The following is a 27,469-nucleotide window of genomic DNA, read 5'->3' as shown; positions in this document are numbered from 1 at the left end:
CACCTCTCCTTTTCAAAACAAAGGGTCGGAGCCTGCAGCAGCCTCCGGACTAGAAGGTCTGCCAAACCAAAGAAGCTGCTTGCTGAGTGGGGGCTCCGCCAGTGCAGCAGTGGTCACAGGGGCAAGTGGGCTGGGGAAAAAGAAGATTGAGGGAAGACATGATAGTGGTTTTCAGGTATCTAAAAGGGAGTCAAAAGGAGGAGGGAGAAAACTTGTTCTTCTTGGCCTCTGAGGATAGAACAAGAAGCAATGGACTGAAACTGCAGCAAGGGAGGTTTAGGTTGGACATTAGGAAAAAGTTCCTAACTGTCAGGGCAGTCAAACAGTGGAATAAGTTGCCAAGGGAGGTTGTGGAATCTCCATCGCTGGAGGCATTTAAGAACAGGTTAGATAGATGTCTATCAGGGATGGTTTAGACAGTACTTGGTCCTGCCATTGGGGCAGGGGGCTGGACTCGATGGCCTCTCGAGGTCCCTTCCAGTCCTAGTGTTCTATGATTCTATGATTCTGTGTGTCGCTTAGCAAGACACAGGACTCGCATTTACGGTAAGCTGCTCGCAGTCTGTTTGGATCAAAGAGCTGCAGCAGCAGCAGCTGGCTGGAGCAGCCATCCCAGGGACACAAAGAAGCCAGTGTCCTTGGGAGAGCAAAGAGGGGCAGGCCCACCAAGGCTGAGGTCTGTCAGGAGGATTGAAAAAGCCAGGTCTTGTGTGCCTCCTCCCTGCACAGAAATCTGCCTCCCTTCACCCCACTTCCTGCTGCCTGCCCAGGAACCAGCGTCTGCACTGCACTGTGGAAAATTCCACCCCGCTCTCCCGGGCGCACCAAACGTTTACCTTGCAAACAAGTCGCCTGTGTTTCCTCTTCCCTTTGTCCTGCTGCCCAGCGGCCTGGGTTTTGCTGCTGGATGTACCCAGTGCAGCCGCTGCCCCTCTCCCTCTGCAACGCAGCTTTGTGTTAAATTCCAGCAGGAGCCGAGTTTTAGCTCAGCCGTTCCCAGAGATCTAGATGGAATCTGGCCCAGCAAGATGATTAAAACTCTGTGCCCCCCCGACAAACCAGCATGAGCCGAGAGCTGAGCAACCCTACCATAACGGTCTGGATCTGCAGGGCGATCAGGCACTGAACCTTGAGCCTGCTCCCGCACATTGCCACCTCCGAGTCAGTGGGGACACTCGGGTCAGGAACACGTGCAACAACGGGGACCACTGGCTGGTCCAGCTCGTGACCAAGGGCCCAACCCTGCCCTAACTGGGCCCGGGGGGAGCAGAATGGGGCCCTGAGGTAACGGCATTGCCGGCGTCTGACCTGCAGGCACAGAGGTCTGCGCTGCTGGAGCAGAGAGGTGAGAGTTCTACCGCCGATGTTTTTCTAGCTCGGTGCTCAGCTTTACCACCTCCTGGCACACTTCGGCCCTGGTTATAATGTCACGGCACACCCGATATAGATAACCCGATCTCCTCCCCCTCTGCCAGAGCCAGGCACCCCCGCGCTAACTCAGTGTGGGTAACTCACCAGAGCTGCCGCCGCCACCACCACTGCCGCCGCTGCTTCTGTCACATGCTTCTCCCACCAAGTGATGGAGAGTGTGCACAGGGCAGTGGCTGGCACTCCCAGCTCTGAGGCACACCTAGCACTGCCCACGGCACACCAGTGTGCCATGGCACACCGCAGAGTAATGGTTTAGCTGATAGACCAACAAGAAGTCTTGTGGCTACCGGGTATTTTGGAGCACAAGCTTTTGTGGGCAGAGACCCGCTTTGTCAGATGCGTGAGTGGGGGGGAGGGTTTAGAGGGGTATTTAAAGAGTGGGGTCCCGGTAAGAGGGAGGGCCAGAGCTGACAAGGTCTACTCAGCAAGGTGGAACTGGCCCAGTATCAACAGTACTTATCAAAAGAGGAAGCTGATAATTTAGCTGATAATTACAATGCCTGTCTCTGCACATTGTGGGCATCTGAGTGTTTGAATGGTCCCCTTAGAGCAGTTCTATGACCCCTGGTTTGAAAGACAGCCCCTTGCTAGGCAACCCCATATTTGCAATCCTCACTGTCCTGCCAGCTTTAGAGGGGTGCATTGAGCAAGGAGCCTACTCAAAGACTTGAGGCATCTCCCCTCCAGCAAGTCCTCACACAAAGCTAGGAATCCGAGTCCAATCCAATAGCCCCAGTGCTGACGTTCACTTGAACTGACCAGGTGCAGGGGCAGACAGAGGCCTCCAATCCTGCAAACAGATCCCCCAGCCTTGCCTCTCGATGTGGGATTCCACTGATTCTGTGGACTCCTGCACCCTCCCAGAATCCCACGGAAGTCGATGTGATGCCACGACAGCACAGGGGTACATGCTGATGCATCCCTGAAGGAGGATCACGGATCTAAACAGCCTAGAGATTTGCAAGGGCGAAATCAGCATTTTCCTTGATGAAAATCACATTGCAACATTGTTCTGAAAAAAGGCTTAAATGCAAATTTGTCACCAACAGAATATTGCAGGGCAGGGTTCCCAAACATTATATCATTGGAACCCGGTTTTTTTTTTGTAACTTTTTTTGCAGCCCAAAAATATAAGTGCATATTTAAAAAAAAAACAAATGAAAAATGAATACATTTGCAGTGTTTACTATTTATTCACAATAATAATAGTACATAAGTATTTTATATCAAGATTTATATTATTAAGTGCCTAACTTATTGCCTTAATTATGTGAGAAAACATGAAATGTACCAAATTAATAGGATCACGTGCAATTATTTGGATATTTTCTAAGGACCAGTATTTTTTTCCAAGGACCAGTACTTGGCCATGGACAACACTTTGGGAAATGTTGGTCCAGGGCATTGCACCTGACTGACAGGTGTCCGAGCATCACAGTGGGGGTGACAGCTAAAACACCCTGACTTCTTCTTTAGAGGTGCAAAGAACAAGCAATTCCTGCTGGAATCAGAGACTGTTGGTTTCTCAGCAAGTCCTTGGCTCAGGGCCCCAGAAAACTTCAAAGAAAAAAAAATAGGTGGCAGAGTTATGTTCCTACAATCTTGCTAGGCACTGGGTCCTCACACAGATTCCATCAGCCGTGCTGTCACATGCCTGAGAAGCTGAAACCCAAGTTGTGCAAAACCACCCACCCTTCCTCCCAACTCTCTCAGCAAAGGAAAAACATCGCGAGTCACACCCGGACACAGGCACTTCCTTTAATAAAAAATGCGACCGAAGCATGAGGGTTGAGATTTTAAATGCACAACAGCCAGGCCATTCAGGAACCTCAGCGCATACCAGTCATTTGTGTGACTATCCAACCAAAAGAAAGCATCTGTGTGAAAGCATGAAGTCTATAGTAATGCCACTCTCTCTCGCTCTCTCTCTCTCTCTCTCTCTCTCGCTCTCTCTCTCTCAATATATATGTGCATAAGATGGATAAGTTAGTTATTAGAATGGAAGGAAGCTGCTAATATTTAATTTAGGTGCATTTCAGATGTGCATCATAATGTGGAATTGGTGTGGAGGAGGTTTTTTATTTATTGCCATGCAATGCCTACATTTTTATATTATATATCATTTGTCTGTACACGTGTATACATGGAGAGGGGCGAGGGGGAAGGGAGTCAGTCTAGGTCTAACTTTGTTATTACTTGTGAAGGCACGGTGACATTCCAGACAAGGGCTTTAAATTCCACAGCGCTTCTGCTGCCAAAGCCTTGCTCAGTGAGTAGAGCTGGATAGGGCAATTAATTGCTGCTCTCCCAAAGGCTGCTCTTCACTTTAGTTTTGTTTTTTTATTATTTTGTCCCTCCTCCTCCTGTTGGCTCTGCGTGAGCACGAGCCATGCTGGGAAAGCAACACAGCACTCCATTCAGCTCTCATTTCTTGGAGGAAAGTAAACCACCCGCCCCATTCCCAGTGGGGGAATTCACAGGGTTCTGGAAGCTGCTGGGTGAAAGGGTTTCAGTCCTTTTTGCTTTGCCATTCTCATCTTCGCTTTCCTGGGTTTGGCGTGACCCTGCTGGTGCTTTTGTGGGGCAGGTGCTCCCTTGTACAGACAGGAGGCAGCAGCTGGGTAAGTTGTTGGGGGCTTGGACTGGGGACGAGGGAGCTGGGCTGCAGAGGAGAACTAACGTACCTGCCCTTCCACTGCTGGGGCAGCAGCAGCCAACTTTCACATATTAACCCAATGTTAGTTCCAGGGTCTCCTGGTACTGGAGGGTTGTCTGCTCTGCACAAGCTCTCGGGCACTCCCTGCTCAGGAGAGACCTGGGCGTGCAGTAACAGGGGAGGACTGAGCTGAATTGGCAGAGCCCAGGGCTGGGATAAGCCAGAGGTGCAGCAAACAAGGGTCGCAATCCGCATGTCACAGAGCGAAGGCTGGGGTGGACGCTGCAGCACCAGCAGCACTGTGTGGGGCTCAGGGCTGGGTTGGCTGGGGCTGTTGCAGGGGGTGGGAGAGGCAGTGCCATGTGGGGCTCAGGGCAGGGGGTGCCATAGGTGGGGCTTCCCAGGTGTGGTGCATCCAGGGGCGCAGGAGGGCAGGCTCAGCAGTGCTGTTTGAGGGCGGGGAGCACAGAACAGACACAGAGGGGCAGCGCGTGCACAGAATGGGGAACGGAAAACCAGCGCTGCCCTGCTCGGGAGACTCACCATTGTGGGCCCTCTGAACTCTTGGCTCAGCTCCAGCCAGACTTGCGAGGGGGGGAGCCCTAAACAGAGGGATAAATGCTGACATTTATTATCTCCAGCTCAGCTGTGAGATTCCCCCCCTCGCCCCCCAGCCTGGGACTTGCCCATCTTCCCTACTGCCCATTCAAAAAGCCTTTGCCAATGCTGCCCACATGCTAGCCACATTCCTGGCAAATGCTAATGTGCAAAAACAGCTGCTGGAGGGCCTCAGCCCAGGGCAGGCCACATCCCCAGTGCCCCCGCTGCCTTGGCTGCTTCTTACCCTGTGAAACGCATGCTACAACCTGGGCAGGAAGGTGGGCCTGTGAGCAGACCTCGGGCTGGGAGTGAGACCCCTGGGTCTAGGGGTGCCACTGACTCTGATCTCAGGCAATCATTTCACCTTTCATGCTTCACTTCCCACCTCACCAACGTCTCCGGTGACTTCTCCCCGGCCTTATCACACTCCTGTCCTCCATGCTCACCCTCCTCGCCCTTTCACCTGCCACTGATCTGTGACACTCATCTTGCTTGGATCCTTTTCTGCAGTGCTGGTGTCTCCTCCCCTCATCCTCTCCCACGTTTCTACAGACACTCCCTAGAGCTCCATCCTGCATCCTCTCCTCTTCTCCCCGGATACCCCATTGTTGGGTGATTTCTCTTTTCACACAGGCTAAGCTGGTACCTGTGGGCAGGGGACTTTCAGATATACATCACACAATTAAATTAAATGTATGAGGAGAGGCTAAAAAGATTGGGACTTTTCAGTTTAGAAAAGAGGAGACTGGGGGGCGGACATGATAGAGGTATAGAAAATTGTGACAGGTGTGGCGAGGGTGAATAAAGAGAGGTTACTCACCGTAGTAACGGTGGTTCTTCGAGATGTGTCCCCGTGGGTGCTCCACAATAGGTGTCGGGCTCGCCCGGTGCCACAGATCGGATCTTCCAAGCAGTTTCTGCTGGACCGCGCATGCGCCGGTGCGCGCCGCTCCCTTGCGCGCTCCTGGCCATTTGCGCGATCCGGTCCCCGCCAGTTCCTCGACCAACCGCCTCGGGTGCCCCTGCAAAACACTAACAGAGATCCAAAGCGGGGAGGATGGGCGGGTAGTGGAGCACCCACGGGGACACATCTCAAAGAACCACCGTTACTACGGTGAGTAACTTTTCTTTCTTCTTCGAGTGTCCCCGTGGGTGCTCCACAATAGGTGACTACCCAGCAGTAACCCAAGATAGGAGGTGGGTAATCGGATTATGTGCAGCTTGTCCCCGAGAGGACCGCTGTAGAGAGACGGGTATCCTCTTGGAATACCCTGTGAAGGGCGTAATGTTTGGCGAAGGTGTCGTAGGATGACCAGGTTGCCGCTCTGCAAATGTCTTTTAGTGCAACGCCCTTGAAAAAGACTGTTGATGCCGCCACCGCCCTAGTGGAATGAGCCCTGGGCGTGGCCAGTAAAGGAGTCTTTTTGAGTTCGTAGCACATTTTTATGCAGGATACGATGTGCTTCGAGATTCTCTGCGAAGAAAGACCTTCTCCTTTCGATTTGGGAGCGAGAGAGACTAGGAGTCTATCCGTTTTCTGGAAGGACTTGGTCCTGTCTACATAGAAGGCTAGCACCCTCCTCACGTCCAGGAGGTGTAGGCGCACCTCTTTGTTAGAGTTATGAGGCTTTGGATAAAACGAGGGTAAAACAACAGGTTTGTTAATGTGAAACTCAGAAGAAACTTTGGGAACAAAGGCTGGATGCAGCCGTATGGTTACCGCCTCCTTGGAAAAAACAGTGCAGGGTGGCGTTGCCATAACTGCCGCAAGCTCACTCACCCTGCGAGCTGACGTGATTGCGAGAAGAAAGGTCATCTTTATCGTGAGGAGGCGGAGGGAAACCGTGGCCAAGGGCTCGAACGGTGGTCCCGTTAGCACATTAAGCACCAGGTCCAAGTTCCACGAAGGTGGAAGCGGTTTCCGAGGGGGTATAGGTTTACCAACCCTTTGAGGAACCTGGTAACCATGGGACGGGCGAACCGTGTGCCCTTCCTCTTCGTGTCTGAACGCCGAAATGGCGGCAAGGGGGACCTTTAACGAGGATAGTGAGAGTCCTCCTCTCTTGAGGTCCAGTAAATACTCTAATATCACAGGTACAGGCACTGAAAGCGGGGCTAGCCATTTGGTAGAACACCATGCCGTTAAGCGAGTCCATTTCTGCTTGTAGGTCTTCCTGGTGGAAGTCCTCCTGCTACTTTCTAGGACTTGCTGCACTTCCTCCGTACATGTGCTCTCTAGGGAGCTGAGCCATGGATTAACCACGCTTGTAGTCGCAGGCCTTGGGGGTGCGGATGCACTATGGACCCCTGGGCTTGCGTGAGCAGATCCGGCGCCACCGGAAGGAGCATCGGTGGACAGTCCGACATGCGCAGGAGTAGGGGGAACCATTGCTGTCGATCCCACTTTGGGACTATCAGGATCATTCGGGTTCCTTCCCTCCTGGCTTTCTGCAAGACTTTGTGGATCAGCACTGTGGGAGGAAAAGCGTAAAGCAGGGGGCCCCTCCACGAGATCGCGAACGCGTCCCCCAGGGACCCCCGTCCCAGTCCTGCCCTGGAGCAGAATCGTGGGCACTTCTTGTTGTGTTGAGTGGCAAACAGGTCTATCTGGGGAAAACCCCATGCGTGGAAAATCGGTCGTAGCAGATCGGGACGGATCTGCCACTCGTGCGTGAGTGCAAAACGCCTGCTCAGCTGGTCTGCCTTCACATTGTGAGCGCCTGGTAAGTACGAGGCTTTCAAGATTATATTGTTGGCGATGCACCAGTTCCATAACTGGACTGCTTCCGCACATAAGGCACGGGACCGAGCTCCTCCTTGCCGATTTATATAAAACATGGTGGAGGTATTGTCTGTACTGATCCCGACAACTTTGCCTTGTATATGGTCTCAAAAGTGTCTGCAGGCGTTGAACACTGCTCTGAGCTCCAGTATATTTATGTGCAGTGACTGTTCCATGGAGGACCACAGCCCTTGAGTCACCTCTTCGCCCATGTGTGCTCCCCACCCTATGAGGGAGGCATCTGTAGTAAGAAAAACCGATATTTGTGGTTGGTGGAAGGGTACCCCTGTTAGCAAGTTCTTGGGGTTTACCCACCATTGCAGGGATTTGCGCACCTCTGCTGTGGGAGACACCACCCTGTGAACGGTGTGTGCTGCTGGTTTGTATACGCTCGCCAGCCAGTGCTGCATGCTGCACATGTGTAACCTGGCGTTCTGTACTACGAACGTCGCCGCTGCCATGTGGCCCAGCAGCTGTAAGCACGTCAGGACCGGCACTGTAGGGCTGAAGGTGGTGACCTGCACGAGGGAGCCGATGGCCCGAAAGCGAGTCCCTGGTAGATACACTCTCGCTGTAATAGAATTGATGCGTGCCCCTATGAACTCTATGTCCTGTGTGGGGTCTATCTTTGATTTTGCCAGATTGATAACCAGGCCGAGCGAAGAGAACGTGCCTGCTGTGACGCGTATCATGCGTAGTACCTCCTCCTTCGAGGCCCCTTTGAGTAGGCAGTCGTCCAGATACGGGAATATAAATACCCCCTGTCTGTGCAGGTAGGCTGACACCACTGCCAAGGTCTTGGTGAAGACTCTGGGGGCCGAGGAGAGGCCAAACAGTAGGACCTTGTATTGAAAATGTTCTTTGCCTACCATGAACCGGAGGAATCGCCGGTGAGCTGGATGGATAGTTATGTGAAAATATGCATCTTGTAAGTCGAGGGCTGAGAACCAATCTCCATCGTCCAGCGCCGTAAGGATGGAGGCGATTGTGATCATCCGAAAGCGCTGCTTGCGCAGGTACCGGTTGAGGCCTCGAAGATCTAAGATGGGCCTCCAGCCGCCTGTCTTTTTCTCCGTGAGGAAGTACCTCGAGTAGAACCCTTTTCCTTGCAGTTGCTCCGGCACTCTTTCCACTGCCCCTATGAGCATGAGATGGTCTACCTCCTGCTTGAGCCTCGCTACGTGGGAGGCCTCCTGGAGGTGGGGCCTGGGTGGAGGTCGTGGCGGTGGGAGCGACTGGAAGGGGATGGCGTACCCCGTGGCTATGATCTCCAGCACCCATTTGTCTGTGGTGATCCTTTGCCACTGGTCGTAGAATGGTCGGAGGCGATGGTAGAATAGCCGCTTCGGATGACCTTGTGCGATGGTAGTGATGGCGCAGCCCTGGATCTGTGTGTCAAACTTGTGGCCTTTGGTCCTGCCCTGAGGACGCACGGCTCTGTTGGGAACGTCGCCTGGGAGTTCTGTACTGCTGGTGCTGTTGATGTCGCCCTTGCTCGTAACCCCTGTGGTACTGGGGACGCTGTTGCTGGTACTGGTACAGTCTTTGTTGAGGGTAGTACTTTTCATTCTGTATGGAGGGGTGTAAATCCCCAGGGTCCCAAGTGTGGCTCTTGAATCTTTACTGGAATGAAGGACCGAGTCAGTTGATTCAGCAAACAGCTTCTGCGAGTCGAAGGGAAGATCGACTATCTTTGCCTGCAGATCCCTCGGTATACCTGAAGTCTGGAGCCAGGATTCCCTTCGCATCACCACTGCCGTAGCTGTGGAACGTGCTGCTGTATCCGCAACATCCAGGGCGATCTGAACTCCCGTCCTCGAGGCCGCGTAGCCTTCTTGCACGATGGCCTTGAGCACCGGTTTCTTGTCCTCTGGAAGCGAGTCCATGAGGGAGGTTAACCTAGTGTAGTTGTCGAAATTATGGTTCGCTAAATGCGCTGCGTAATTTGCCATTCGCAACAGTAGAGTGGAGGAGGAGTAGACCTTTCTGCCGAACAGCTCTAGTTTCTTGGCATCTTTGTCTGTTCCCCCTGTCTTGAACTGAGATGTCTTTGATCTTTGTTGCGACGACTCCACCACCAAGGAATTTGGTTGTGGGTGGCTGAACAGGAACTCCATGCCCTTCGCTGGCACGAAGTATTTCTTATCCGCTCTCTTGTGGACAGGCGGAATAGTCGCAGGGGTCTGCCATATCATAGTGGCGGACTCCAAGATTGCTTCATCAAGCGGTATTCCTATTTTGGAGGAGGCCGGAGGTCTCAGATTTTTGAGGAGCTTATGGCGTTTCTCTTGCACCTCTGCTGTCTGGATGCCTTGCGTGAAGGCCACCCTCTTAAACAGCTCTTGAAACTGTTTGAGATCGTCCGGAGGATGGACGTCCCCCGGGGCCATAGCCTCGTCCGGGGAGGAGAGCGAGGAACCACTGGGGTACACCTCTCTGGACCCTTCCGGTTCCTGTTGGTTATGGTACACCCTCTCACTGGAAGCTTGCAAGGGAAAATCTCGGGGTTCCATAACCAGTTCCCCCTGAGATACTTGAGTCTCTGTCCCCGTTCGCGATTGCCCTTGGGGATACGGGACCGTCTGTGGGGATCTTTCCCTGGTAGATTGCCGGTGGTGTCTATGCCCCGCGTGATAGGGGCGACCATGGCAGTATAGACACTGTTCTTGGGAAGGTGACCTAGACCACTCCCTTGGTGCATACCCCCTGCGTCTGGGGGAGCGAGATCGTCGAGAGATCTGGGACACTGGAGAGAGCGATTTGTGATAGTACTCCAGCGGCTCAAACCCCAGGAAGGGTGAAGGTGGTCCCAGCCAGGGCGAGGCTGGTTGTAAAAATGGAGAAGGGGGCTCCGGGTAGGCTAGGGGGGACCCCTGCCTTCTGGTTGGAGTCTGCAGCATAAGCGGAGGGCTGAGAGAAAGCAACTCTGCAGCCCTGTCTGGAGAGGGGCTGCGGTGCCTCGTTTTGTGTGCAGCCTTCCCCCTCCCTTGGGGAGGTAACTCCGCCCCCTGACGTGCTTGGCACGCTCATGGGTGGTGCCGCACGGGCAGTGTCCTCCGGTGCCTGCAGGCTGCGTGCCTGCGCGCTCTGCACCGCCAGTTCCCCGGGGGTCGGTGCCGCTGCTTGCAGTGCCGCCGGTACCGGCGCTTGTTTAGCCGCCGCCCTGCCTGTGGTGCGGAGCAGCTGTTTGATTATCAGAGGCTGAGCCGCCTCCACGTGGCTCTCCGTGCCGCCGCCGATCAGCTGTTGCTGCGGCTGGGGGCTGTGCGCTCCTCCCGTCCCGCTCGCTGTTGCTGCCGGCAGGGATCGGGCTGGGGAGGCTTTCCTCCGTTTTTGCGCTGATGGGGTGAGGGAGGCGGCTTTCCTTTTATGGGCCCCGGAGGGTCCCTCCTGCTGCGGCCGCTCCGGCATGTCTGGCTGGAGGGCCTTGTCGAAGAGCAGCATTTTAAGCCGCATCTCCCTGTCCTTCCTTGCTCTGGCTGTTAATTTTGCACAGAAGCAGCATTTCTGCATGACATGGGACTCCCCCAGGCACCTTATGCAGAGACTGTGCCCATCAGACGCTGGCATTGCCTCTCGGCAGGACTCACATTTCTTAAATCCTGAAGAGGACATTGTTGGTGAGTCTTTCAGTTGTTAATGGGTACTTAGCACCTTCTCTGTGCTGTTTTTCCCCCTCTCCGATGGCCTGCCACGGCAGGAGGGCTAATGGCCCTAGGCTCCTGGCCTCCAGTGTTCTGCTTGTTACTAGGACTGGACTGAATGCCGTCCCGCTTGTTGTTTCTTGGTTTTTTTTGTTTTTTTTTTGAAAATAACAACTGGCTAACTTAACAGTAGCCTAAGAACTTGAAAACTTTAAAGAAAAAACAGTTAAAACCATTGAATACGCCAACTTGGCCGTAGCCTAGTCGGATTCCGTCTGCAGCCGACGGCGGTTAAGAGGAACTGGTGGGGACCGGATCGCGCACGTGGCCAGGAGCGCGCAAGGGAGTGGCACGCACCGGCGCAGTCGCCGTCCGGCAGAAACTGCTTGGAAGATCCGATCTGCGGCACCGGGCGAGCCCGACACCTATTGTGGAGCACCCACGGGGACACTCGAAGAAGAAGGAGAAGTTATTTACTTGTGCCCATAATACAAGAACTAGAGGACACCAAATGAAATTAATGGGTAGCAGGTTTAAAACTAATAAAAGAAAGTTCTTCTTCACTTAGTGCACAGTTAACCTGTGGAACTCCTTCCCAGAGGAGACTGTGAAGGCTAGGACTATAAAAGAATTTAAGAAAGAGCTCGATAAATTCATGGAGGTCAGGTTCATAAAAGGCTATTAGCCAACGGTAGGAATGGTGTCCCTGGCCTCTGATTGTCAGAGGCTGGAGATGGATGGCAGGAGACAAATTACTTGATCATTGTCTTTGGTCCACCCCCTCTGGACACGTGGCACTGGCCACTGTTGGCAGACAGGCTACTGGGCTGGATGGACCTTTGGTCTGACCTAGTGTGGCTGTTCTTATGTACTTGTGTGCTCTGGACCTCTCTTTCCCTGAGTCTCCAGCCACACATCCTGGCAGTTCACAACTCAAATTCAGCAAGGCCAGAAACACGCTTGCAGTCGCCCCTGCCAACCATCATCACTGACTCTGTTCTGGGTTACAGCTGATCAGAGCATCATCTCTCACATCGCACCAGCCCATAACCTGGATGACCTCTGTGGCTACTGCCTCTCCTTCTCTTCACACCTCCAGGCCCTTACCGACTCCCGTCACTCAGTCTTGCACAATATTGCTAATGACCCCATGCTTTCCTTTCTGCCCTGAGGATCACCTCACTTGTCCCAGCCGCCACCACCTCATCTTCCCCCTCTTCAGCCCCCTGAAAGAGCTCTGCCATAGAATCATAGAATCATAGAACAATAGAGCTGGAAGAAACCTAAAAAAGCCATCAAGTCCAGCCCCCTGCTCTAAACAGGACCAAACCCATCAGATCAACCCAGCCAGGGCTTTGTTGAGGCGAGACTTAAACACCTCCAGGGATGGAGACTCCACTACTTCCCTGGGGAGACCATGCCAATGCTTCACCACCCTCCTAGTGAAAAAGGTTTTCCTAATGTTCAACCTGGACCTTCCCAAACGCAACTTGAGACCATTGTTTTATGTTCTGCCATCCGTGACCACTGTGAACAGCCTCTCTCCAGCCTCTTTGCAACCTCCCTTCAGTAAGTTGAAGGCTGTTATCAAGTCCCCCCTCAGTCTTCTCTTCTGCAGACTACACAGTCCCAATTCCCTCAACCTTTCTTCATAGGTCATATGCTCCAGCCCCCTAATTATTTTGGTCGCCCTCCGCTGGACCCTCTCCAGTGTATCCACACCCTTCCCATAAGTGGGGGCCCAGAACTGGACACAGTACTCCGGATGCGGCCGAATAAAGAAGAATAATCACTTCTCTGGATCTACTAGCAATGCTCCTCTTGATGCAACCTAATATGCCATTAGCTTTCTTGGCTACAATGGCACACTGTTGACTCATGTCCAGCTTCTCATCCACGACAACTCCCAGGTCCTTTTCTGCAGAACTACTACTGAGCCAGTCGGACCCCCGCCTGTAACAATGCTTCGGATTCTTCCAGTCAAAGTGCAGGACTCTGTACTTGTCCTTATTGAACCTCATCAGATTTCTTGCAGCCCAGTCTTCCAATTTGTCTAAGTCACTCTGGACCCTATCACTACCCTCCAGTTTATCTACCGCTCCCCCTAGCTTAGTGTCATCTGCAAACTTGCTGAGGGTGCAATCCAACCCCTCATCCCGATCATTGATAAATATGTTGAACAGAACAGGACCCAGAACTGAACCTTGGGGCACTCCACTAGAAACTGGCCGCCATCCCGACTTCGAGTGGTTGATCACTACCTGCTGAGCCCAAACTTCTAGCCAGCTTTCTGTCCATCTTACCATCCATTTATCCAATCCACGTTCCTTTAACTTGCTGACAAAAATAGTGTAATCTGTTAACGCCAGATGCCTGCCAGAAGGGCCGGGTTCAACTCTTGTGGGGTTTTCCTATCAAGGATACAATTAACCGGCTCGAGCCCCCACCCAGTGGCCTGGGACAATTTCACCCCCATGCTGGGTGCCTGTAAGGCGGTTCTCCCCGCCCTCGCAAGCACAGAGTCTGAGATAGAAATGGCTTGTTTAATGACCATAACCTACCCCAAGGTTACAGCGACCGATGCAGCATATCTCAGCACAGAAGAGACAAAACCCCTTTTACCCAGATACCATCCCCATATGCAGTAGAACCCAGTCTCTTGCTGGGGCTCTTGGCCCTTTTCCACACACACACAGTTACAGGGTGAACCCTCTGCGGTGCAGTCCCAAACCCAAACCCCACAGATACATCACTAGGGCAATACTAGCTGTCCACTTGTCTGTAGCCTCCCCTTGCTGTCACAAGCCGTCTGCTGGTCGCCGTCGTCTACCGCCGCCGCTGCCGCTCCTACCGGCCGCCCGCCGGTGTCTACTGCTGCCGCCGCTCCTACCAGCCGCCCACCGGTCGCCGTCGTCTACTGCCGCCGCTCCTACCAGCCGCCCGCTGGTCCTGCTGTTGTTCGCCAGTCCTAACCCCACTGCTTGGGACTGCCCTAAGGCAGAACCCAGTGATTTCAGCTCTGTGTGGCCTCAGCTGCCACTCTGTGATTTCAGCTCTTGGTATCTCTAGTGTGGGGTTTCACAAACACCCTAGTATCCAGCTCTATTTTTTAACAGGTGGGGAGGGTTAGTCAAGCCAGGCTTATAGCTATATGGCCAAGGCATAGGCAGGGCCAAGGCACTCAGCAAGCTGGCTCAACCAGTACCCCTCCCCTGCTCTCTCACAATGCTTTAAACCAGGAAGCCCTGTGTAATCAATGTCTTACACAGCTAAGGCGACTGCCCTGTCCCCCACAACAACCCAGAGCATTGGTGAGATCTCACAACTCCCACCTTAAGTGTCAGCTTAAATTGTGATTTTACAACTACATGTTTACAATAAACCAAATCTCATGGCTTACTTGCTACCCATTAGGCTTTGCCTGAAAAGGTATCACACATGCACACCTTTTGCATTCTCATGCAGATGACCTTTGGGAGACTCATTCCTCCCAGCCTTCAGCAGCACTGCATTCCTTCTGCCACATTCCCTACAATAGTGTGGGAGACCCAATCAAAAGCTTTCCTAAAGTCAAGATAAATCACATCCATTGATTTTCCCCTATCCACAGAGCCGTTATCTCATCATAAAAACTAATCAGATTGGTCAGGCATGACTTGCCAAAACCATCTCTCTCACCTGTTGCTCCAGGCACATCAATTCCCACTGAGTCACTTCACTGGGTACCCACCACTCTGAGTAGCAAACACTAGCACTTTGTCTTTGCACCTAAGCCCTGCACCTGGATATGGTCTCCTCCTGCATTTCCCACCCCCCCATCCAACCTGCTCTGCCACTGCAGCCAGCCTCACAATTCCTCCCCTGCCTCCCACAAGCACCTCCAGCCCCATGACTTCTTCCCAGCTGAGCCTTACGACTGGGGCAACCTCCCCCCCAACACACTCATCAAGCCTACCTCTTCCAAGCCTTTCCTAAGAACCCACCTCTGCCAGGAAGTCCACAGGGTGGAAGTAACAAACCAAAACCGCTTGGATGAGTCATGCAGATGGGTCACACCTCACTTCCAAACCACCTGATCTTATATGGCCAACCTCGTCCTCCTGCCCACTTTCTGCTGTTGCCTCCTGCTGTACTTTCCCTTGGTGTGTTCTCTCCCATATAGGTTGCAGTGTCCCTGGAGCAGGATCACACAGTTGGGGTACTTGAAAATTAAAGAAAATTATAATGATGATGTTACCCCCACTGTAAAATAAAGCAACCTTACAGAAGTGCTCGCCAGGGGTGTTGCAAGGCTGAGCTAATCAGCGTCTGGCAAGCGTTCAGCTATTGATTGAACGTTGTGGTACAAAGACAGTCCCAGACGAGCAAGGACACATTGGAGCAGTGCTTTTGCTAGTCTGATTTGTTCCGATGAGTTACCACCATGGCCGACCCTTCTTCCCTCAGACTACATGGCACTGGCAATGCCCATTGTCACCGTCACATTAGCACATGCCCCTGTGTCTGCAGAATGGTCAGGGCCAACCCTCCCTGCTCCTTTTCTGGGCAGCACTAGTGTTGTCCTTTAACCACAACGCCTTGGAGAGAGATTACCTCAGATCTCAGAGCTGGACGAGGCTGGACCAGCTGACAGCCCTTGGGAAATAAAACCTCCAAGGACAGCCCAAGAGCCTCAGGAGAAGGTACTGGTGATTAAGTGGTGGTTGCTGTTCTCTAAAGCCTGATCCAGTACAGCATGTAAGCAAGTGCTTTGCTTTAAGCACCTGAGTCGGCCCACCCTCTTCAGTTCAAGACCGGACCCAGACTGGGCCCAGCCCTCTTTGAGTTCACTGGGACACCTCACATCTTCTGACTAGTCTCAGACTTAAGTCACCTAAACTTCTGGCTGCACTTTCTCTTGGTCACACTGTCCCTGGGCCTGTCTCTCAAACTGGGCTGTAGCGTTGCCCTGCACCACGAAACAGGTTCCATAGCCCACCTCCATGCTAGCCACGATCCCAAGAGACATGGCCTTGCCAAGCACACGGGCCATGGGGATGAGAAGCACCCCAGAAATGCACATCTGTCTGACTGGGGCTGCCTCTTCCCCCTCTCTCACCTGTAGCTGCTGTCCAGGATGTGGGGTTCCCTGGGCCTCCTCCTGGTGTCCACTCTCTTACCCCTCAGGACAGCGGATGCTGAGCGCTGCCCACAGATCTGCGTCTGTGATAACATCAAGCGCCACGTCATGTGTCTGAACAGCAGCCTCACGGAGGTGCCCATCACCATCCCCCAGGTGAGTTGTGGGGGCAACGGGGGTGGGACAGAGGCAAACACCACACAAACTGCTCGCCCATATTTGCCGTTGCTGCCACCCTCTCAGTGAACGTCACAATGCCACTCGCCCTCAGGGCATCTGAGCCATTCCTCTGGCGCCCTGCCCAGCACTGAGGCACACAGGCTGTTGGATGAGAGGGGAGAGGCACAGGCGGAAGATGTGGTTCACTTTGGGCAGATGTCTGGGTTTCCATGGATACAGTAACCTTGCAGCCTTTAAAAGCCACCAAGGTGAAAATCTGGAGGGGGCTTTGATCCATAGACAGGACAGGTGGCAAGATGGGGCAGGCTGCTCGCTGCAGCCAGGGCAGAGGGCAGACTTCACCAGACCTGGGAGAGGTGTGGCTGTGGGGCCCCTGAAGAGGCGAGGCCGTGGGCAGAAGGGGAGGGCGGGGGGGCTAGCCTCCCCCCAGCCAGCCCTTCAGCACCACCAAGTGCACATAGCCTGGGGGCTCTGGCAGAAATTCTAAGGGCCCAGGGCTCTGCCTGCTGCTACGGCCAATGTAGCGGCAGCCAGGAGCCCCAGGCCCTTTTTAAATTGCCAGACCCTGGGGCAGCTGCTCCCTTTGTCCTCTGTTGGCAGCCCGTGGGCCAGCTCCTTTACAGACTAACAACAGAAACATAAAATTTGATCAGGACCAGTATTTTCTGTGTGCTCCTCACTTGGGCCACGCCAGGGCTGGCATTGTTCCAGGCCTTAAGCTAAAGCAGAGTCAGGCAGTGAAATAACCAAGGGAAAATCAGATGGCTGCAAGGAGCTGGTGTTGGGGACTTAATGGGAGGTGCTTTCCCCATCCAATCAGTACTGTGCAGAGGCTCACACCCCATGCTAGTGCTTGCTGCATGGCAGGAGAGCTGGCTGAGCAGGAGGAACCCCAGCACAGCTCCTGCAGCAGGCCGGCGGTCTTCTGGGAGGGGTTTTGGCCAAGCACTGGCCAGGCATGAATGAGTGGGAAGGATCTGGCAAGACCCCAGTGACAGCAGCTGCAGTGAGGACTGGGAGGAGGGTGATGGGAGAGGTTGTGCATTCCAGCCGCCATGACTGATGCTTGTGTTAATCAACAGGTCACCCAAAAACTGGATCTCCGTGGCAACAACATAAAGGTCATCCCTGGGGGAACGTTCCTCCCTATCCCCTACCTCACCCACTTAAACCTGCAGAGATGCAACGTGGAGAGCATTGAGGAAGGGGCATTCAGGGGCCTAGGCCGACTGATCTACCTCAACCTGGCTTCCAACAACATAGCCGTCATCTACCAGGAGTCCCTGGATGGCCTGTCTTCTCTCCAGCAGCTCGTCCTGGAGAAGAACCGCCTAGAAGAGATAAAGCCCGGGGCTTTCGGCCAACTGGGTTTCCTCAACTTCCTCAACCTTGCAGAGAACTTCTTGGTCTACCTGCCAGATATGGTCTTCCAGGGCCTGCAGCTGATCAAGTGGCTCCGCCTGTCCCATAATGCACTTCACGTCATAGGCACAGAGGCCTTTGCTGGGTTGCGTACCCTGAGGAGGCTGAGCCTGGACCACAACGAACTGCAGTTCCTACCCACGGAGGCCCTGTCGAGGCTGTCAGGTACCACACGGCTGGACCTGGGACACAATCCAGTCACCTACATCGGGGAGGAGGCCATTGAGATGGCTTCACTGAAGCAGCTGTTCTTGGACAATATGGCCCTCCAGGAAGTGTCTCCCAAAGCCTTTGTGAAGAGCCCCCTGCTGCACACAGTCGACCTCCGCAACAACCAGCTGCAGGTCTTGCAGCCGCTGACGGAGGCTACTCACCTGAAGAAAATCAGCTTAACCGGGAACCCTGTGGTTTGCACTTGCTACATGCGGCCCTTCAAGGAGTGGATGGAGAAGGCAAGGGTCCAGGCCGACGTGCCATGCGCAAGCCCTGACACCTTCAGGGGCGAGCAGCTGGAGTCACTGAGGTCCCTTGATATGAAGTGTGGGAGCCCAGCCCCGGAGCAGCTCTCCAGCCGAGCCACCCGCCGGAGACAGCCAGAGGGAGATCCTAAGACTAAGTGTCCAGAAGGTTGCACCTGCTCCCCTGATTTCCACCACAGCAACTGTGAGAACAGAGGTTTCCGGGAGATCCCCAGGGGGTTCCCTGGCAGCACCCAGCTCCTGGACCTGCACCAAAATGAGCTCCACTCCGTACCCAAGGCAGCCTTCCCTGGTTTGCAGCAGCTGGTCTCGCTCCACCTGCAGAGCTGCAAGATCACAGAGCTGCAGCCAGGTGCCTTCCAGGGCTTAAAGAAGCTGGTCTACCTCTACCTCTCCAATAACAGCCTCACTGCCATTGATGCTGCTGCCTTTGATGGGGCCCCACAGCTCAGCTATCTGTACCTGGACCACAACAGGTTCACGCGAATACCCAGAGGAGCCTTCAGCCTCCTGCCCAACCTCTTCTCCCTCCACTTGCAGCATAACTCCATCAGCCAGCTGTTAGATGGTGACCTCACTGGGGCAGGGCAGCTACGCTGGGTCTACTTAAGTGGGAACCGCATCACGCGTGTGTCCCCCAGGGCTCTGAGCCCCGCCAAAATGCTAGAGAAGCTGCACCTGGATGAGAACCTGTTGCAAGAAGTGCCCACCGGGTCCCTCCGGGGTTTGCCTGTCCTCAGTGAGCTGAAGCTGTCCAAGAATCCCATCAAGTGTATTGGGGATGGAGCCTTTCTCCCGGTGGCTAGGTCCCTGCAACACCTGTACCTGGATAATCTGGGGCTAGAACAGGTGAGAAGGAGGGAGATGGGCAAGTACCCCAGCCTGATACAGTTGAATCCTACTACACACGTTACTGTTCTGTCCCTTTCCTTTTGGGCGCCCATTGGAGGGTGCCTCCCCGCAGCACCTTACAGTGTTTTGTCTGGGCCTAATGAAAGGGCTTCCACGCCCCCCTTCCAAGGAATGGCCCCCAACACTGGGGCTTGCAACATGTCCCTTGGGAGATGCTTGCTCAGCCCGAGGTCTCCCTCAAGGAAAAGCTTCCCAATATTTAGCCAAAGTGTTCCATTTCCCCAGTACTCCTAGTGATAACAACCCTGGGGCCTGCCCCAAAACCAACGTTTCTTAAACTACGTTCTGCGGAACACTGATGTTCTGCGAACAACTCCCAGATGTGCCGCGAGCATCTGGTAAAATTCAAAGTTTTAAGATAAATAACCATTTTGCAATAACAGCAGCAATGGAAAATACGGAAACAATATTTCTACATCTCACAAGCACGACAGTAATCTAGCAACCCAGAAAGGCTGGCTGACATTGTACTAGCCTCCCCTCGCCTCTATTCTTCTTCCAGCTATATGGTGCCGTAGCAACTAGCAACGATGTGGGTGCGTGTGCTACACCGGCATGGTAGCTACACTCTCAGTCAGCTGCATGATGTCAGCCAACGTGCGTGTGGCACGGTCATGTGTGCGGCATAAAAAGTATTGTTTGTTGTTCTGTGGTCTCAAAAAGTTTAAGAAACACCGCCCTAAATGGCATCACAGAGGTAGCCGGGTTAATCTGTATCTTCGAGAACAACAAGAATTCCTGTGGCACCTTATAGACTAACTATTTTGGAGCATAAACTTTCACAGGCAAGTCGTGTGCAAGAGCCAGTCCCACTCACCGCGTTACACCTCCCAAGTCCCGTTACCTAGCGAGCCCCTCGAGAGGATCAGAGCCTGGCGCTAATAATGGCCTGGTGATCTGTGCCGCTGTCACGTACACTTCCCCTTTACACAAAATCTTTTTGGTAAAAGACTAAAGCGTATGGCCAATTGGACCAAATAAAACATGGGTGTGTAGTTAAAAAACAAACACAGTGCCAAATTTAGGAGTATACACAGGTGCCTGCTCCTGTACAGGTGAAATACCTAGAGAGGGAGTCAAGTGGAACTCATGACTCAACACACTTGCAGTATACCCGAGAGCAAATGAGGACAAAACAGGCAGACTAGTCAAAACAAAATCAAGAGTTTATTTGCTCAATTGCCCATATCCTTTAACCCTCAGGTTTATTTTCTTTCTTCGTATTACTATTATCAGTTAGTGTATCACGTTCCCAGACATGGTTACATATAATTCACAATTAGTTACTTACCTAGCGCACGTGAAGCTTGCCGAACATGGCTTGAAGTATTGGCACTCCGCCAAGATTTGTTTCAATATAAGAGAATAGCAAATCTTTTGCTTCCCTTTTTGTTACATTTGACTAACTTTTGAAGTTGCTACTTCCAAAAGGTCTAGTCAGATAAGGTTCAAAGGTAGCAGGGCCTTGAACTTATTACTTTAATAACAACAATAATTAGCTCGGGCGGGGCGCTACTCCCACCTGAAGCTACCAATATATATTCTTTTCTATAGTACCCTATCTATTTTAGCTAAGTGCTTTAACAATACTATATTTTTATCTGAGTAGTATAAGATAAACAATACTAAGCAAATAATTCCTTCTTTGTAACTATCCTAATTTATACCTAAACTTCTAACTAAATAACTATCTAATCTTAATCCTATACTTAATCCTACCCTACACTAATACTAATATTATTAACAAAACTTTGCTTATGTCTAATCATAAACTTTTACAGTTTGCTTATTAGTACTGTTGTTAAGGAAATTTAAGTCTTTGCCTATGGTCAAATGTTCAGAGTCAATAAGAGGACACAAATCAAATTAAAGGATATACCGGGGACTGGGCCGCAATTCGTTTGCTGCGGGGACCAGCTCCTGTGCTGTTAACAGGTGGGGGGGCTCTACCACCCCGCACACTGGCTAGGGCACAGTACCCCCTGAAGAGGGGCCAGTTCGACCACTAGCCGACGGGGGCAGGAGCCACCCACTGAAAGTTGCTTCCGGGTCCTGAGGTCCTTTGCCGTGATCTTTAAGTGGCAGGTGGAAACAAAGCTCGAAGCCGCCAAGTGTCAGCTCTTTGAATGAGGTGGGCGGAGACAGAGCTTGACGCCTCATGCCTTAGTGATTTTCAGCTAGAGGCGGTGGAGGCTCGCTCGACACCGCCGAGCGCAAGTTCAGCTCTCTTCTTTTCTTCTGTGACTTCAGCGCCTCTTTCTGTCTCCTCTCTCTGTCCCCTTCTCTCTGGGCCTGGATCCGAAAAAAAGAGTGCCTCTGACCCTCGTACGGGCCACCTTTTCTAGAGCCCCCTCATTAATATTTATGAGGCTCAGAGTTCTGAGCGGACCTGACTGAGGACTTCAGTCCTGTGGTCCGCTGGACTTCTGAATGTTCCAGGTGTATTGGTAGATATAGAAGTTCATCCATGATTCTACAGGTAAGCGTGTACCATATTAACACTAATATACTGGTAAAACTAGGTTGTAACTGACAGTTAGGGGGCTCCAACGGCTCCAACTGTCATTCCCTCAATGTAAGTGAATGGACATGTGGTGGTTTGAAAAGTAAACCCATTTCTAATAACATTTTTGAGGTAAAAACTTCATGATTTGCCTGTGATAAGCACGGCCACACATAGGAGGAGACCCTGCAATACACCCCGAGGGCGGGGATGTCAAAAACCCCCACTAAGAGATTTTTAACAGGGCAAAGACCCGCTTCATCATCATGTGTCTGATGAAGCAGGTCTTTACCCACAAGAACCTATGCTCCAAAATATCTGTTAGTCTATAAGGCGCCACAAAACTACTCATCATGCCCTGAACAGCGTCTCTCTCTCTCTCTCTCCTGCCTCTCCCAGAGGAGAGCTCCTCTCGATGTCGTTGCTTATCGGGGTTGTGGGCTCTGATTCCTTTGATCCGTTATCATTGGAGGTGTGATCCAAAGCCACAGCTGTCAGCAAAGCCTCCCGTTTCTTTCAATGCTCTGTGGATCCTGCCTCAAGCTCCTGGCCCCAGGCCCTACTAACCCATGTTTCTCTTTCTTCCAATTTGTCAGTAGTTTTTGTCCTGAAGACCTACTCCAAGAGGTTCCCTCTCCTACTCCTCTCACCTCTCGAGCATTCCAAATTGCCACCCTCCTCCCACCAGCCAAGGCTCCATTCATTGCTCACTAGGCCATGTCTAGGACCTCCCAGGCTAGCACACAGCACTGCCCAGCCCTGGGGAAGGACAGCGCGAGGCCTGGGAACAGGGCGCTTGCTTGGCCATTCAAGCAGCTGATTCGTTTTACTTCCAAACCTAGAACCAGGCCAGCATGGAGCCGAGTTTCTCACGCTTGCAGAGAAGGACGCAGAACACATCCCTGCCCCATTCTTCCTCCCCTTTCAATGAAAGCTTTGGTGCCTGATGGAGGGTGACCCCCCCCTGTGAATTAAAGGGGTCACGTCAGTTTTTCATTGCTATGAAACTCTCGCTCGGCTACTTGTACCTGAGTCTCTCCTCACATATGCTCCCAGTGCTGGTTTACACAGTCCCCACATTCCCCAGACAGCTCTGCAAGCTTTGCAGGTGGGGGGAAGTATTGAGGTGCTCCTGGAAGTGGGAGAGCAGCCTGGACATCAGGGACTGACCGAACCGCAAAGCCAACAATGCAGAGGTGGGAAAGTGGCCTGGGCTTTTCCTTGGGGACTGTCACACTAGAGGATTCTGCCAATTCCCTCCAGAGATGAATTTAACATAGGGAGAAAGACCATGTCTTGCAAGTGGAAACCACTTAGGCTATGGCTCTGACCCAACAAAGCTGTTAAAACTTGAGCAGTGACCTTGAAATTGGCACCGCTTGCAAGCTCAAGCACATGCTTAGGTGCTTGCTGGATTGGGGCCTGTTTAGATGGAGACAAAAAGTAAGATGACAATCAGCAAAGCAGGGGGCTGAAAAAGTCTCCACTGTCATCTCAGGTCAGTGCCTTGCCTTTAGACAAAGGAACACTTGCCTGACAGTGGAAAGCTCTCCTAAGTGCAGAGTATCCAGCTGCCAAAAACAACATACTATCAAATTGGAAAAGGGTGCGAAATATGGTTACTGAAAACCACACGTGTTTGTGTAACACCTTACAGTTAACCTTCACTTTCAGACACAGAGCAGGAGAGATTCCCCACTCCAAAGAGCTGCCAATCCAGGGAATAATTCAAATGTAAATAGGAAGCTGCCAGCTTGAGTTTGAGGTAGGCTGAGACACAAACTGCAACATTTCAGCATGTGCAGCATGTAGAGGCTTTGAGAAAAGGAAATCATATTTAGCACTAAATAGTCAGTCCCTTGCTTACACTAACCAGTGGAGATGGAGAACTCTCGACAGAATCTTCTTTTACTGGTCCCTCAATAACGAGTAGGACATCTTCCTGCCACCCTTCTTCTTACGAGTCCGGGGTGGCTGATCTGGAGCCTCACATCTTACCACAGAAGAGGCAGGTGCTGGGAGCTGTTGGAGTGGCACAGGGCAGTTTTTGCCACCTTTTTCTCCTTCTCCACCTCTCCTCATTGGTGCAACCCCCACCCCCACTGATTACCATGCTCCACTGGGGACGATCCTGGGTGAGGTTCTCCCAAGTGTCGACACCGATGCTGCACCTTTTTCCTGTTTATAGAGTAACCTTGAAAATCTCTGCTTCTCTCGCCGTACATTCCTGCACTTCCTTTGTCCCAAAGTACGTCAGCAAACTGAACCTCCTGCCAGGAAGTAGCAATACAAAATGGCAGCAACACAAGCCCCAGTTACAGCGGAGTCCGGAACCCGTGAGAGTTAGCTCACCCCCCGCCCCCCCCGCCCCCAGAAAGCCCATGCAGATATTTAACTCGCTATTAAAACCATCCACTGCCTTTTTCCTTTGCCTCACCTCCCCTGTCTCATCCTTTGCAGGTTTCCTCAAAGGCCTTTGCAGGGCTGGGTCCCAGGATGAAGAGTCTGTACCTGGAAAACAACAAAATGCACAACATGCCTGACTTGCGCAGCTTCGCTGGGCTGGAGATCATCAACCTGAGGGACATCCCCTTCCACTGCGACTGCCAGCTCCTCCCACTGCGCAGGTGAGGCACTGCTCTGCTCCAGCAGCCTGGCTGGGGCTGAGTGAGAGGAGGGTGTAGCTCTCTGCTTAGTTCCTGGCAGGGAAGCAGTCACACTCCTGACAATTTCATCACAATGGGCACCCATTAGCACCCTTGCAGCCAGTTTTTAAACAGGGACGCTATTGAAGTTTAGCTACTTTCTCAGCTCAGTTCCTGAGCTGGAACTGAGCACGGAACATTGAACAGGGAACTGAGCATGGAACATTGAACCCAATGGCGGGTAGGTTCCTAAATACCTTTGAAGCTCTGGCCTCTCCTGCCCAGAGGGATGCTCTCCACCGCAGGACTGAGCCATATGGACACATGAGAAAAAGCATTAGGAACTGGCAGATCTGAAGAGACCATAGGATCCTCTGGTTGCTTGTCTCACCCAAATCCCAAGCGCTTGATGCGTCCAAGGGAGGCGTAAATGCCACGATGCACCTCATTGTGTGGTATCCTACCATACACTTCTTCATGACCTCAGTTGCTGGTCACCTTTTGCCCTGAAGCATGAGGTTTGGGAACCTCTGAAACACAGCCAGTCTGGGGTGGCTGCAGCAGCTAGTCTTACTCAATACAACCACACTCTAGGGCTGTTGTTGTAACTTCTCAAATGATTTGCACCTATGGGAAGACTGAAGTGCCCTGCCCGAGCTGTCCCTATTCCAGGGGCACACAGAGGGCACCACTTGCCAGAGCTGTCGAGTTGGTCCCAGCCTCCTGTTGCGCTTGTCGAGAGAGAGCAAACACTCTGCTTTGCCAGCACAGCCTTTTTTGGCAGTACAGTTATTTGCCAAGTCTACCTGGAGTTTGTCTCACCCCTTTCCTCTGTCTCTTGTCCTGTTTTCAGGTGGATCGACAAACTGAACCTGCGTGTGGGAGCCACCTGCGGGGCCCCGGCAGAAGTCCGTGGGCAGAAGGTGAAGCTTTCTGCTGCCTTCAACAGCTGCCCAGGCTGGGGTGTGGAGAAAGCCAGAAAGGCCCATCCAGACAAGGCCAAGCCCAAGATCAAAGCAGAAAGAAGCCCCAGCAAGACAGCGGGGTCAGGAAAAGCAGGAAGCAGAGTGGCCAAGAGGAGCAAAGCGTAAGAGGGCATGGCCTTGCTGCAGTGGCTGACAGGTCTGTGAACACATTAGTAGGGAGCAGCTTAGTGAGAGAGAAGCTTTAATGGAATTTTAGCCATGTTGCAGCAATATGTACATTGCACAGGGGAAAGGAGCAGGCCTGACTGCAGCTATGAAGGAGGGAGCTCGGGGCTTCTGGCTGGACTGGGGCTGGAAAGGAAGCGTGAGTGCAGCGTAGTTAGTGCTGGGGGAGGGAATTCAAAGAGGAAATTACCTTGAGAGGAAAAAGCAGATGTGAGAGCTCCTGACGATCCCATGATGCTTTTCACAAGCACGCATCCCCTCCACCCCCCAGCTCTGTGTAAAATCAGTGCTTGAACAAGTCTGTTCTGTCTCCTTAAATTCTCTTGTAGATTTAATGGATCACGTTATTGTACTCCTGCTACCCTAATGCACTGTGTGATGCTGCTGCGTTATGTTTCGCCTCAGAGGTGGCTGATTTTTAGTGTTGGGGAAACAATCTGCTGTCCACAGGCAGGGTTTCATGTCCTCTGTGATTCCATGGCCTACCATTTGCTGTTGAATCCAACCCTTCCTGCAGAATTGATGCTTTGGTCAAAATCAATAGACTTCTAGCCTGCCAGATTGTTCAGGTAACACTGGAAAAAACAAACCAAGTAGAACACACACGGTCGACTTAGTGATTCTGCAGAAAGCCAGAAAGAAAAGCCTGCAAAAGGCGAAACGCCCCATCAATCTCATTAGAATGTCAGATAAACAAAAAAGTTGACTACTAACATGCCAAAGTTGCTAACTATTCCATTGCCGGTGGTTCCAGAAGGCCAGCAAATGTATGTATCTCACAATCTTCAACCCTCCCCTGCACCTCCCCAAGTCTCAAAATCTCCAGCTACCTCCTGTCTCATCTCTCCAAATCTCCCGCAACACTGCTACACTTCAGTTCTATGGCATTAATACAAAAGTCAGCAGCAAATTGAAAAGTTACAGCTTTAAATCTCAGAAAAGACAGCACAGGTGGATATTGTACCAAGCATATTTATTTTTGTCAAGTAAAACCCTCTAGTTATATTGCAACCTCCATATTTTATGGAAATATGCTTTTCAGTATGAATACACCTAATTCAGCTATGCTTTATGCAATATGTGGCCAGTCACTGAAAAGCTTGTAATCCACTGAATGTTTATAGTCTATTTGTGTGCATGGATCCTTCCTGTATGTGAAGTTAGAAATATGAACCATAAACCTGTTTAGAGATCTACGTGTAATAGTGACAGCCATTAGTGGTAAATGAGGGACTTAATGGCCCAATGCTCAAAACAATGATCTGTGAATAGTCTTGTGCTTCCTGCAAGCATGGACTATGGTTGGTCCTCTCAAAATACAGCCAGGTCACCCAGGGCTGGAACCCATTTTCAATGCACTACTTTTCCATTAGACCATGAAAGGGCTGAAGCAGAAAGTAAAGGATTCACGCCTTGGTCAAAATCTACTTATAGGCAGGAACAAGACAATGGGGGGTTGACAACGGTGAGCCATCACAACAACACCTGCTTACCACCCAGATGACTGCTGGAAGTGTCTAAGCCTGAGTGGGGGAAGGATTAGGCCTAAACTAGGAGGCTACCTAGCTTCTGAGATGATTAAAAACTACCGTTGGATTAAGAAACTGCATGTAACTAGTTTCTTAGAGTAGAGCTTAGCTGGTGTGTTTCATTTTATTTTGCTTTGCAACTTACTTTGATCTGTTATTGCTTGCAACCACTTTAAGCTACTTTTTATACTTAAATCACATTTGTTTATTATTTACACTTGGTTTATTAATACACTTTTTCTTGGGCTGGAGTGCTCAACAAGCAGTGCTCAGGCCAGCATATTTGTTCACTCTAGTACAAGACAGGTGCCTGACCAATAGCAATAAAATACATCTACCATGCCAGGTACCCTCTCTAAGGGTGTGTCGACACTTGCATTCCTCTTTTGAAAGAGGTATGCAAATGAGTGAAATCA

The 27,469-nt window shown here is 51.9% G+C and overlaps 2 protein-coding genes across 5 annotated transcripts in view; one reads left to right on the top strand and one right to left on the bottom strand.

Annotated features, from left to right (window-relative positions):
- Window positions 1-3,925: 3,925 nt before the first annotated feature.
- CHADL (chondroadherin like) lies at window positions 3,926-26,251 on the top strand. The gene is made up of 5 exons (XM_075009855.1): window positions 3,926-4,052; window positions 16,218-16,388; window positions 17,495-19,162; window positions 24,189-24,355; window positions 25,227-26,251. Exons 2-5 carry the CDS (start codon window positions 16,230-16,232, stop codon window positions 25,462-25,464), a joined length of 2,232 nt encoding a protein of 743 aa, XP_074865956.1. The 5' UTR covers window positions 3,926-4,052; window positions 16,218-16,229; the 3' UTR covers window positions 25,465-26,251.
- Window positions 20,405-27,469, bottom strand: part of L3MBTL2 (L3MBTL histone methyl-lysine binding protein 2) — a 36,955-nt gene continuing 29,890 nt past the window's right edge. For all 4 annotated transcript variants that reach the window (XM_075009838.1, XM_075009820.1, XM_075009811.1 and 1 more), the window contains 2 exons: window positions 24,166-24,239; window positions 20,405-23,998 (listed from right to left, as the gene is read on the bottom strand). In XM_075009838.1, the coding sequence (XP_074865939.1) occupies window positions 24,195-24,239 (45 nt within the window). In that variant the 3' untranslated portion in view covers window positions 20,405-23,998; window positions 24,166-24,194. The remainder of the gene's footprint in view (window positions 23,999-24,165; window positions 24,240-27,469) is intronic.

This window comes from Carettochelys insculpta, chromosome 1, assembly GCF_033958435.1.
Source record: "Carettochelys insculpta isolate YL-2023 chromosome 1, ASM3395843v1, whole genome shotgun sequence".
Taxonomy (NCBI): Eukaryota; Metazoa; Chordata; order Testudines; family Carettochelyidae; genus Carettochelys; species Carettochelys insculpta.
The sequence above is the reverse complement of the archived record's forward strand: the minus strand, read 5'-3'. Positions and strand labels throughout refer to the sequence as shown.